This window comes from Nyctereutes procyonoides, unplaced genomic scaffold (genome assembly GCF_905146905.1).
Source record: "Nyctereutes procyonoides isolate TBG_1078 unplaced genomic scaffold, NYPRO_anot_genome, whole genome shotgun sequence".
Classification (NCBI taxonomy): Eukaryota; Metazoa; Chordata; class Mammalia; order Carnivora; family Canidae; genus Nyctereutes; species Nyctereutes procyonoides.
The window spans coordinates 15516865-15529155 of record NW_026575036.1 but is presented as its reverse complement, the minus strand read 5'-3'; the positions used below and the strand labels follow the sequence as shown (position 1 = coordinate 15529155).

Genomic DNA, 12291 nt, shown 5'->3' with positions numbered 1-12291 from the left:
AAAGTTTGCATAAGCAACTGCAAACAGAATAAAGCCACAAAACAGATCCAACAAAGGAGACAACTTTCAAAAGAAACTTTAAACAACCCTGGAGAATATAAAAATAAACACAGTCTAAAAAAATAAATAAATAAATAAATAAAAATAAACACAGTCTCGTTTAACATACATCTGTCCAATGCAGTCAAGTTTTTGATGATATTTGTTGGTTTTCTGAAAGGTTTTACAGTATTTTAATTTCTAAAAAATGGAGAGGAAAAAAGACAGTGCAGTTAAGGTTTCCATATTAGCTCATAAATTCCCAGCTCTTTTCTTCAAAACACTTCTATTCCTGGGGTGTCTGGGTGGCTCAGTCAGTTAAGCATCCAACTCCTGATTTTGGCTCAGATCATGAACTTAAGCCCCACATCAGGCACCATAATGAGCATGCAGCCTGCTTAGGATTCTCTCTCTCCCTCTACCCCTTCCCCCTTCTAAAATAAATAATAAATAAGTCTTTTTAAAAAATAAACATTTCTATTCCTGTGGAATCATTTATTCCTAGAGTTGGAAGTTTCTGGAGAGGTTCTCAGCCCCAGCTGTACCTATGAGGGAAGGAAGGTTAACATAATAAAGCCCTGGCTCCACCCCCAATGACTCTGAACTATACTGGAGTGGAGTCAACGCAGCAGTTTGGTAAATCACCCAGGTGACCCTACTGAGTAGTCTGTATAGAAAGTCACTGATTCTGACCCAGCTCTTCTAAAAGAAGATCCCAGGGTGGGTATTTAGGCTTTGCTTAAACACTTCCTATGCTGAGACCCAAAATTTCATCCAAAAACTCCAAAAGTAATATAGTATTGTATAGATGGTCATTTTCCAAATATGAATGATTGTTTTTATGGGGCATAGTGACCCATCATTTCTCTTAACAACTACAAACAGAGCTCCTAGATCTTTGTGCTTATGCCCTTTCCTAAAATTTACTTCCCCCAATCTTCATGTGACTCATCATTCAGGTCTGGGCTCAAATGCCACCTCCTGGAGAGGGTTTCCTGATCACACTTTTCCCAGCCGGTCTCCGCCTCTTTGTTCATGGCATTTCTCATGTCCTAAGTGCATGTGTGCTTACTGGGTCTCAAACATAAGCTCCATTCTGGCAGCTCCATCTTGTCGGTCTTGCTCAACACTGTATCTTCAGCAAGCAGCACAGTGCCCAACACAGTAGCCACTCAACACAAGCATTTGAATGGATAAATGAAACAGAACAAGGGGCACAGGTAATCTAAAGCAAAACCCAAACTCAGATTGCTATATAAAGTAAATTGTTGATGGTGCCAATTATAAAATATTGAACTAAGTGTAAAAGACAAAATATATCAGTGTGCGTGTGTGTATGAACCCAATTATTCTGGAGGCTACTGACCCCCTCAGTATAAATCATATAGATTCAAATTGTACAAAATTTCATGGAAACTTCCCCAAATTTACTGATGTAGTCATCTTAAATTCTTTATTACACATCAGCTCTCTTCTGAAAATCAAACAAAACATATCAAAATTAAGATAAACTTTTGATATACTTTGAAAACATTCCAAATAATCAAAAGTCATAAACACTGCAAAATGCTAAACATTAAAACAGAAAAATGTAACCATGTTGGAAACACTATGATCTAGTGGTAGGGAAGGGAGTATAAAAAAACATAAATAATATGAAATTACTTGGAAAGTGTAAAAAGATAAAATTTTCAAAACTCAGATTGGGGTAGGGGAAACTTTAGAGATCATCCTATATAAACTCCTTTCTAAGCATGAACCTTCTAGACAGTATTCCTAGCATGTGGTTGGCTAGCCTTTCCTAAAATTGTTTTGGCAACAAAGAACTCACTACTTCCTAAAGAAACCTGCCTAAAGAAAACAATAACGGACCCCATACTTCTTAGTTCTTGATTTTGACTCAAAATCTGGCTCCCATGGACCCACTGGGCCTTGTTCTTTCTCTGAAGCAATCACAAATATGTCAATGAAACAAACTCAATGAGTCAGTTCTTTTTTTTCTTAAGACTTTATTTATTTATTCATGAGAGACAGACAGAGAGAGAGAGAGAGAGAGAGAGAGAGAGAAACATACACAGAGGGAGAGGCAGGCTCCCTGTGGGGATCCCGATGCAGGACTCCATCCCAGGACCCTGGAATCATGCCCTGAGCCAAAGGCAGACACTTAACCACTGAGCCGCTCAGGTGCCCCAGTTCTATAACTATATAGGTATGATTAAAAAAGTAAAATTAATCCAGAGGGAAATAAGTTTGGGCCAGATGCTCAAAGGAAAAGAGAACTATGAATTGTTAAAATTTAAAAAAATAATAAAAATAAACTGTCAAGGGACAGAATACAAGTGTGAAAACAGGTAGATTTCCCTGGCTGGAGATGAGTGACTAGAGTAGAAACAGATAGGAGGAAAAGGACAGAAAACAGTTGAGCTCTAATGGCTAAGTAAAAACTATGGTAATTGAACAAGTCTATTCTGTATATTGTCAAGAAAATACAATGAATTTGAAAGATAAAGGACAGATAGATTAAAACAAGTAGACTAGGTAACGCTAAAACACAGCATCACAGAAATCTAGAGCTGAAAAGAATCATAGAAATTATCTATCCCAACTCCTTAATTTTATAGGCAAAATAATTAAATCCTAGAAGAAAAAGTATCAACTGCCACTCTTATATACCTTTTCGTTGTTTTAAGGAAGAACACTTTTACCAAACAATTTCCTGTCTTGTATCCACTGGTCCCCATCACCTACATAACATGCTGAATCTGAGATTCTGTAGATGATCCTAACCAACACCTCAAAACTCAACTATCACAGGGCAAAGATGGAATAACATAATGAGGCCCAACTGCCTGAATCATCTTGGCTTTTCACCAAGAACCGGTATGGACAGGATGTGGCCACACTGCAGGACCAGCTCTCATGGGCCATGGAATCTAGCCACCTATTATGCTGATACACATAAGCCCTATCACCAGCCAAGAAGACAAGAATCAAATTGCTGTTAATTCATGCACAAAACTTTCCATCTTTTTCCTTGGTGTTATCACACAGGCTGCCATGGGGAGCTGGACCACCTGATCCCTCCAAGCCCCCAGGGTCACCCACACTCCCTGAGATTCTCTGGCTTTCTTCTCTATTCACTCCCAGTTTCTTCACGCTCAAAACATCAGTGCCTTAAAAAGGAAGCCCTGCCGGGTACCTGGGTGGCTCAGTCAGTTAAGCATCTGCCTTCAGATCAGGTCATGATCTCAGGGTCCTGGGACAGAGCAGCACGTGGGGCTCTCTGCTCAGTGGGGAGTCTGCTTTTCCCTCTCCCTTTGCCTCTTCTTCCTCCCTCTGACTCCAACCCCCCACCCATGCTCACTTGTTGTCTCTCAAATAAGTAAATAAAATCTTTTTTTAAAAAAGTTAGCCCTGCTTTAGAAATATCTGATTTTTTTTTGTATTTTTTAAGATTTTATTTATTTATTTTTAGAGAGAGGGTGGAGGGGCAGAAAGGGAGAGAGGACAAGCAGACTCCACACTGAGTGGGGAGCCTGACACAGGGCTTGATCCCAGGACCCTGAGATCATAACCTGAGCAGAAACCAAGAGTCCAAGGCTTAACCAACTGGACCACCCACGAGTCCTAGAAATATTTGCATTTTAAAAGGATATAGTATTAAATGAAAAACACCAGATTACAGAGTAATATGTATAACATGATCCCATTTTTATAAAAATAAACAAGAACAAAAAACTCTGTCAATGGATTCATATGTTAAAGATATTTAAAACAAGTATAAGAGAATATTCAACAAAGTGTAAGAATACAGACAGAATTGGGAGAAGAGAAAGGAAAACAACTAATTTGTATATGATTTTATCTAACTTGGACTGTTGCCATAAACTGTAATTATAGAATCATAATTTTCAAAGAGCAAACTATTATGACCAAAAAAAGAATGAAAAATTTTTAAATGAAAAGCACTAATATGATTTCAAGTTATCTGTCAGCAAGAGGTGTGTGCTGTTTCTCCCAGGCCCCTCTAACCTAAGAGGTCAGGAAGGGCCAGTTTTCCACTTAGGCTGACCTCTGGGTCCTCATTGTGCCAGGCCCAGCTTTGTTTATTAATTTGCACAACTCCTAATTCAAAATGCAATCAAACTAACTGGCAAAAACATTGTTAAGTTATTCATATCTTCCATGTTCTGGAAATAGGGTTTGAATAAAATGACAACAAAATTGCACAAATTACTTGTTTGTTTTATTAAATTGAGAGTTGAGTATTTTAATTTGTCATGCAATTTATGCCTCCCCTCAAAGAAAGCATGAATTAAAAGGATTCCTATAACCTAGCCATCAACCTGACCCTCTAAAATGGCTCTTCCCATACATAGTACCTTCTTTTGTGAATGGAACCACCTTCTACACATCCTTAGAAAATTCTCAACTCTACTCTTTTCCTTACTTCCCACATCCAGCCACCCAGCATCATGTTCCACTCTACACCTCCTAAACAGCAATTAGGTTTGACCCCTCCTCATCATCCCTACTGCCCCTGCACAGCTCCAATCCACTCTCTATACCCAACACTGGAACTTCTAAACCATACATGTGACTGAGGTATTTCATCCTCTCTGGTAGTATGGTACAGTGAAAAAGAAAATGGGCTTCTTCCTAAACCAGGTTCCACTACTTCACTTTGCAGCTTTGAGAAGAATCCTTAACCTAAGACCTATTTTTCTTTTCTGCATAATTCAAGTAATATCTACCTTATAAAAAGGATTCTTAAAGAATTAGAGATAAGGTATGCAAAATGCCTAGTCCTAAGTAGGGCTTTCTACAGAATTAAATGCTTTATTACTCTTATTATTTTTTATCTGTAAAAATAAGCAGAGTCTCTGAATCACTCTGAAGATTAAATAAGATGTAAGGCACCAAACACAGTTACTAAGAAATTCTTTTTGTTTCCTTTCAATGGTTCTCCATCCCCAAGGCAAAAGGTAGCTACTGCCACCTTCCCAGTAACATCTCCTGACACTTGACTTCACATTCTTCTTTAACATAATGAATGATTTAATAGTAAGACTGCATCTCTTCATGCCTTCCTCTCCTTCAAGGCCATATTTACAGGTACAACATTATGTGTGAGCAAGTCTTTTACTATATATTTCAACATGCAAGTGATTATCATATTTTTGAACTTGGAATGCAATATCCATACAGCATAAGTGTACTGAAGGGGACGATAGAGCAGAATACTCATAGGCATGAAAATCTGAAAAAATAATCAAACCATGGTTACCATACATGTTCATGCAAACATAATGAGTGTGATGTAAGATATGCCATCTTGTTAAATAATATCTGAGAAATAATTTTGCCAGAGATGAAATTTTAAGTTGAAATAAAAAGAAGAAATGGTGCAGGTTAGAACAGCTGGATCAAAAAAAAGGAGAGAGAGAAACATGATTGAAAGTGATTGTGTTTTTTGTTGAGGTTGTTTGTAAATACTTTCCAAAAGCGCATATTGATATATTTTAGATGTTTTAATTAATTTGATAATAAATATAATGATAAATATAAACATGTCTCTTTCAAAACAGTGAGAGAGGAAATACTTAGGTAAGTAAGTAATTAACATTCTCTATGTTCATTCATAAATTGGAAATGAAATTTGAGGGCTCCCTTCCCCCCAACTATGATTTCATAATTTAGCATATACAAAGGTAACAATCTCTCCAAGCATATAAAGAAATTTCTGTTTAAAGATGAATCCAAATAATTAAATGGCTTTCATCAGGTCCTAATGTGACAGTCTCTAAAAAGTACTATGTTCAATGCTTATTCCTTGAATGATTTAACCAGTGCTCTGAAAAAAACATAAAATTGGCTCCAGGAAGAAAAGCTGCTCACTGTCCACAAAGTGCTTCTTTAACAAATGGTGTCTATCCTTGGTGTCAGGGGTAAGAATGAGCAAAAAAAAAAAAGGAGTTGAAGATTCTTCCTACATAGTCTACCGTAACCTAGCTGCAAAACTTTTCTAAAGTTGTCACATGGATATGTTTTCTAAAATGCTACAAAGAATGCTGAATCATTCCTTTCTAAGGGGATCTTTTTCCACTTTACTATTTTTTAAATTTCAAATACATTTTTAAGTAAAAAAAAAAACACAAACAAATTTAAATTCTAGGAGGTTTTTTTTTAATGTATGTATATTTTTAGTTTAAAAATTTTTTTAGAACTATGACTCTTCCACTATTTTAGCCTGAATAAAATTCACAGTGCTGATTTACACACATCCCAAGCATACAATCAGCCAGGACCTGAGCAACACTGGGCATGGGTGCCCTCAGGTCACTGAAAAGCAAGCATTACTTGTGAAATCATAAAACCATGGCCAAGTATTCTAAGAGACAAGTTGCTTTGTCTAGCTCCTCAAAGACTATTAAAAGGAGAACATTATGATGATGGCAGAAGTCATTCCTTTTTCATATCGTGAGTACTTTTCTTTCAAGTGTGTTCTTTTGGGTCATGTAGATAGTAATACAGGCAGAAGGCACAGCCCTAAAGGATGTCAGGTCAGGTCAAAAAAAACAATCTAGACTTAGGGAAGAAAAAAACTAGAAAAAAATTAATGAGTTGAGTTCATCATCTTGATTTTGCATATCTTCAGGCCAACACCGCTCACTTGCATTATTGTCATAGCAGTAATCAGCCCGGGAAGGAGGGCAGCAACATTGCTGGGTGCTGACTCTTGAAAAAAAAAAAATGACCTGTAAAGACTGAGCCACGTAGCTATCTTGCAAATTACCAATGTTCAACTTGGAGTTAGTACAGTCATTTTCTGTTGATGTCCTCATAAACTGGACCAATGACTTTTAAATGAATAAATGAATCATATTTGTTAAAAGAGCCTAGAAATAAGCCAGAGATATTATACTTGACGTTATACATAAAATGCAAAATTGTTTACTATATGTACCTGCAAATGAACAAAACTTCCTTTTTAAAAATCAGAACACTCACAAAACATCTCTCAAAAATGGCTTCTATATGATATCATCATTGGGATATCTTAGCTTGCACAATTATTCTGGATTCACTTTTCAAACAGGAAATATTACGGAGACCGATTTAGTGCATTTAAATAATACTCCCAACTAAAGTATACATTATGCTTAAAAAATAAAAATAACAGGTCACGCTATCAAACAAATATAATCATTATTTTATTACTCTTAAATATCTTATCATGTAATTGCTTAGCACAGTTCATTTGGAATAAAAAACTGAACTAATTTATGCTAAGTGCAACTCAAAATACATATGTAAATGAGTATCATCTGGTAAAAATAATCCTGATAAATTTTTTATTAACCTCCTATAGAACAAAATATGTCTCAAATCTTTAAAGAAAAAAATGTATAACTGCTCTTTGCATTATTCTGTATTAAGAAACTACAGTTGTACTCTTCTCACAAAACATTTTTTCTCATCCTTCCCATTATTGTTGATGACAGGTAGTGTTCCAATAGGTAGTGTTTCAGTACCAGTCACTTCCTATACTTCCTAATTTTCTTATTCTTTCTCTGACACTAACCAAGATTGACTAGTGAATGTTTGATAAAGGTGTTCTTTCTTCCAATATAAATGTACTCTTTAATAAAATATTTATTATACACTTACTATGTGATAAGCTTTGTGTTAAAGGCTTTGGATGCAAAGTAAATTAAGATAGATTCCTTTCCTTAAAAGCTCATGGTCTAGTCAAGGCAAAAGACAATTCCATTATGGTTTACTATGTAGAGTAAGTGCAAATGACACAGAAATACCCCTAGAATGGTTGTTTAAATCAAGCAGGAAGGTCAGTTAACAGTTAACACTCCATTTCATTAAATTAAATCTACCTCCTTTATCAAGGAGGTGATGGCTTACCACTGCCTGGTTTGCACTTCCGCACCTTGGCAAAGCAGTGTTGATAGGTTTAAACATCAAAACCTCTCTGAGAATTATAATCACTATTCTGTTTCCTGACTTCACAAGCTTTAGCATCACTGAATTTAAACCTATCAGACCTAATCTAAGTTGGAAAATACCAGTAGGTCCAGCTGTTGTTAAGAACAGACATGTACATGGTAAGAAAAACATGAACTCAAAATTTACATCCTGATACATGAAAATCAGATTTTTAGTTGGGTTTTTTTTTTTACCATATGTTTATTTGTTGGCATTCAGCCCCTCAGAATAAAAAGAAAACATACTTAAAAGTGGAAGTATTTACCATATTGTGTACTAGATTAGAAGGCAAGTTGATTAGATAGGTCATAAAACGTTTTTTTTTTTAACTGTAGCAACATAAAAACAGACACCCTCCCAAAAAAAACTAAGAAAAACATTTTTGATAATAATATATACCAAATTTAGAATCAACACTTACAAGTCAATAGCCTTTCCTAAAAAGAAAGACTTGCCACAAAGAAAAGCAGTGTGTACAAATAAATTTATAGCCGGTGACTTGTTACCCATAGTGCTTCAGGAATCAGGTAAAACAGACTGAGTTCCTTCAACAGTATGTATATTCTTAGGAGTACTTGATAGGAAATCAAAGCATATCCATTATTTTCTTCCAAAACATTACCCAGTCTTTAAGAGAAGCCAAATACCTAAAGACTAAAGAGGACAAGTGTTACGCATGGCCCATTTGTGATATTCTGGTTTTATAAATACAGTCGTTGCGAGCAGAAGAGCCTCATTTGATATGGATGGCGATCCATGCACTTGATATAACCCATTCAGATCGTTTGTAGGGGAGTTCAATTTTCCCTGGTCAGGGTGACCTTAGATGACTTGGGCACGGCTCTGCCTCACTCCAGGGTAAAATCAAGGCAGCGGGATCACCCAGCAGAGTTGTTTTTCCCAGGCAGCCAGATGACAAGAATAACTAAAGCCAAAGAGAACGGAGGAGATGGCCCAGACTTTGTCAAATGGGATTGGCGGAGAGTTCTTCTAATAACAGTCCCCCCTCGCGTCGAGGGGTGGTCGCCTTCAGAGGGCTGAGGTGCCACAGATCCTACATCCTGAAATTGTAGGTCCCTCAGCACAAACCCACTCATCACCTGTGTGGATTATGGGATTGTCGCTGGCCCCTGGGTTTGAAATAACAGCAGTTTGGAAGAAGTTGGATCTACACATTCCAACCCAGCTAAACGTCGCCTTAAAGTGCCGAGACTTGAAGACTCCTGCACCTCCCTCCCCCACGGCCTCAACCGCCACTGCCTCTCAAATGCAGCTTATACATTCATTTCCTGGGCAGTTTTTCTCTTGGGGGGTGTGTGGGGGGGGGGAGAACACAATGGACTCTTTCAATCTTCTCTTATCAACAAAGGACTCTAACATGAAGAAACAAGCCTTTGGATCGCATCCTTTGCGACTTCTTTACAGATGATGAGTGGGCGCTGGGGGTGGGGGTGGGGTGGGGGGACGAGGGGCCGGGGGCCGGGGCGGGGGGTTGGGGGGGGACGAGGGGCCGGGGCCGGGCAACTCACCTCCTTGAGCTGCTCCAGCTCCTGCTTGAGGCTGTCGTACTCAGCCTCCAGCTCGTCATACTGCTGCTTGAGGGTCAGCTTCTCCTCCAGGACCACCAGCCCGTACTCGGCAGCCTGGATCTTCTCGTGGGTCGTCTCCGTGAGCTCCCTGGTCAGCCTCTCTATCTCAGTCTTGTAATGGTCCACGGTCTGCAGCACCTCTTCCGCGGCCATAGCCCCGGCGGATGGAGACGGGAGGGGGCGTCGGGACGCGGCGCTGGAGGCAAAGCCGGCGGGGGGCGGGGGAAGGGAGGGAGGGAGGGAGGGAGGAGGGGGGAGGGTGACGGAGGGGGGGAGGGAAGGGCAAAAATGGAAGAGTGTGGCTGGCTGGGTGAGCACAGCGATGCCCCGACTGCTGCTCCGGCCGCAGCGGCTACACGGCCCGACACACCGGGGGGAAATGCAACACGGAGAACGCGCGCGCGGGCAGGGTGAGGGGCGAGGCGGCAGCGTCCTCTGGGCCGGGCCCTGCGTGCGCTCAGCGGCCGTGCGGCATGGCCCGGGCTGCGGCGGCCGCGGGACGACGAGGGGCTCCGATTCTGCTTATTCAGAGGCGCCCGGCCGCCATGTCTCCCGGGCAGCGTCACTGCAGTGTCCCCGGGGCCCGGCGCGCTCCGGCTCGCGTCCCGCCCGCTCGCTCGCTCCACCTGCTGCCTCTGGCCGCGCTGCAGCCGGTGCGGAATGATGCAGTCTCGGGCCCGCTCCCTCCCTCCGCGCCCGGCCCCCGGCTCCGCGCAGGGGGCGGGGAGGCGGAGGGAGTCAGCGCGGGGGGAGGGAAGGAACCGACCGGAGCATCCCGAGGCGCCTCCCGCCGGGCGCGCGGGGCCGCCGCCGCCGGGAGCTGCACCGGGGGGCGCGCGGGCCGGGGGCGGGGGCGGGAGCGCGCGCGGGGGCGGGGGGCCTGCGCCCTGGTCCGCTCGGCCGCGGCGGGAGGTCTTCCCCGGGCTTTGCCCCGCCGACGTCCCAGCCCCCACATCCCCCCCACCCCCGAGCGCGCGGGGCCGCCGCCGCCGGGAGCTGCACCGGGGGGCGCGCGGGCCGGGGGCGGGGGCGCGCGGGGGCGGGGGGCCTGCGCCCTGGTCCGCTCGGCCGCGGCGGGAGGTCCTCCCCCGGCTTTGCCCCGCGGACGTCCCAGCTCCCCACCCCCCCACCCCCGAGCGCGCGGGGCCGCCGCCGCGGGGAGCTGCACCGGGGGGGGCGCGGGCCGGGGGCGGGGGCGCGCGGGGGGGGGACCTGCGCCCTGGTCCGCTCGGCCGCGGCGGGAGGTCCTCCCTGGCTTTGCCCCGCGGACGTCCCAGCCCCCCCACCCCCCACCCCCACCGGGAGCGGCGGGGACGCCCCTGCTCGGCCGCTGCGCCGGGAACTGCCGGGATCGGCGCCTTTCCCAAAGAAAAGCGCACCGTAGCTAACGCGCTCGGGGCCCGCAGCCTCCTTCCCGGCCTCGGGCGCCGCCGGCTGCGCCCCGAGCGCGCGCTCCCACCCCCGCCTGGCCCGCCTGGCCCGGCCCACCTCGCTCGGCCGCCGAGTCACCCTATTACCCCGCGGGAGAGTCTTGGCTACAGTGCCCTGGCGCGAGCGTTGGGTGCCCAGCTTGCCACAAGACTGGGTCTGCCCAGAAAAATACATGCACCCGGGAAGCCTCTAGATACCTTGCTTCTTGCCTCAGGAGTTCCACTCTACACATTCTTCAACGAGGGAAAACTATATGAAATTCCCCATATATGGTATCAGAGAGACCCTAAAGTAAGAGCTAATAGTTCCCGAGACCACGTGCCAGGCATTCTTCTGAGTGTCCTAAGTGCATGCTGTCCCGCCCTAAGGACACCTCTTGGAGGTAGGAAGCGTGATCCCCGATTGAAAAGTGGTGAAAGAAGCACAGGGAAGTTTGAGTGAAGCCAGACTTGGTGAAGCCAAAATTTAATCCTAACTCCAGAGCCCCAAACTGGATCATTCTGTTGGCCTCGCCACTCATGAATAATACAAACCCAGCAACTAAATATTATATGCTTGTAAAATGACCGCTTTGATCAATTGGAAGAGTCAACTGGAGGAGGCAAAGGCGAAGTCAGGGTGAAAGACCAAAAATGGAGAAGAGATGAGGATAGAGAACCTGGAGGAAAGGGAGCAATAGGAGCAGCAAAGGGGCGATTTTTGGAAATGGAAGGGAGCCTCTGGGACCCATAGACCAAAAGGCTCACCAGTTCCTTGCTTCTCTTCTATTGGGTGCCACTTATTAGAGAGCTGCTTCTCTGTGGCTAGGAGGTGTTTAACACACACACACACACACACACACACACACACAAGCTTTCTGATTTAGCAGGCCCCGGGGCGCCTGGGTGGCTCAGCGGCTCAGCGTCTGCCTTCCGCTGGAGCATGATCCCCAAGTCCCCCATGGGGCTCCCTGCAGGGAGCCTGCTTCTCCCTCTGCCTGTGTCTCTGCCTCCCTCTCTGTGTCTCTCATGAATAAATAAATAAAATCTTAAAAAAAAAAAAAAAGCACGACTCAACTCTCCCCTTCATTTTGTACGTGGGAAAGAAAAAAGATGTTGCTGATGGTGTGGGAGGAAGAGCAAACAAACAACAATGCTCTAACAAAGCCTTGACTAGTAGGCAGTCTGGATGTGATTTTCACTGCCTCTGAAACAGACGAAAAGATTCCTTCCAGATGCTGACAATTACAACA

The 12291-nt window shown here is 43.7% G+C and overlaps 1 protein-coding gene across 3 annotated transcripts in view; it reads right to left on the bottom strand.

The window, feature by feature from the left end:
• BICD1 (BICD cargo adaptor 1) overlaps nt 1–10363 on the bottom strand; it is a 226012-nt gene extending 215649 nt beyond the window's left edge. For 2 of the 3 annotated variants that reach the window (XM_055318861.1, XM_055318862.1), the window contains exon 1: nt 9570–10363. In XM_055318861.1, coding sequence (XP_055174836.1) covers nt 9570–9782 — 213 coding nt within the window. In that variant the 5' untranslated portion in view covers nt 9783–10363. The remainder of the gene's footprint in view (nt 1–9569) is intronic. The other variant, XM_055318863.1, reaches the window with a different exon arrangement.
• Nucleotides 10364–12291: the final 1928 nt, after the last annotated feature.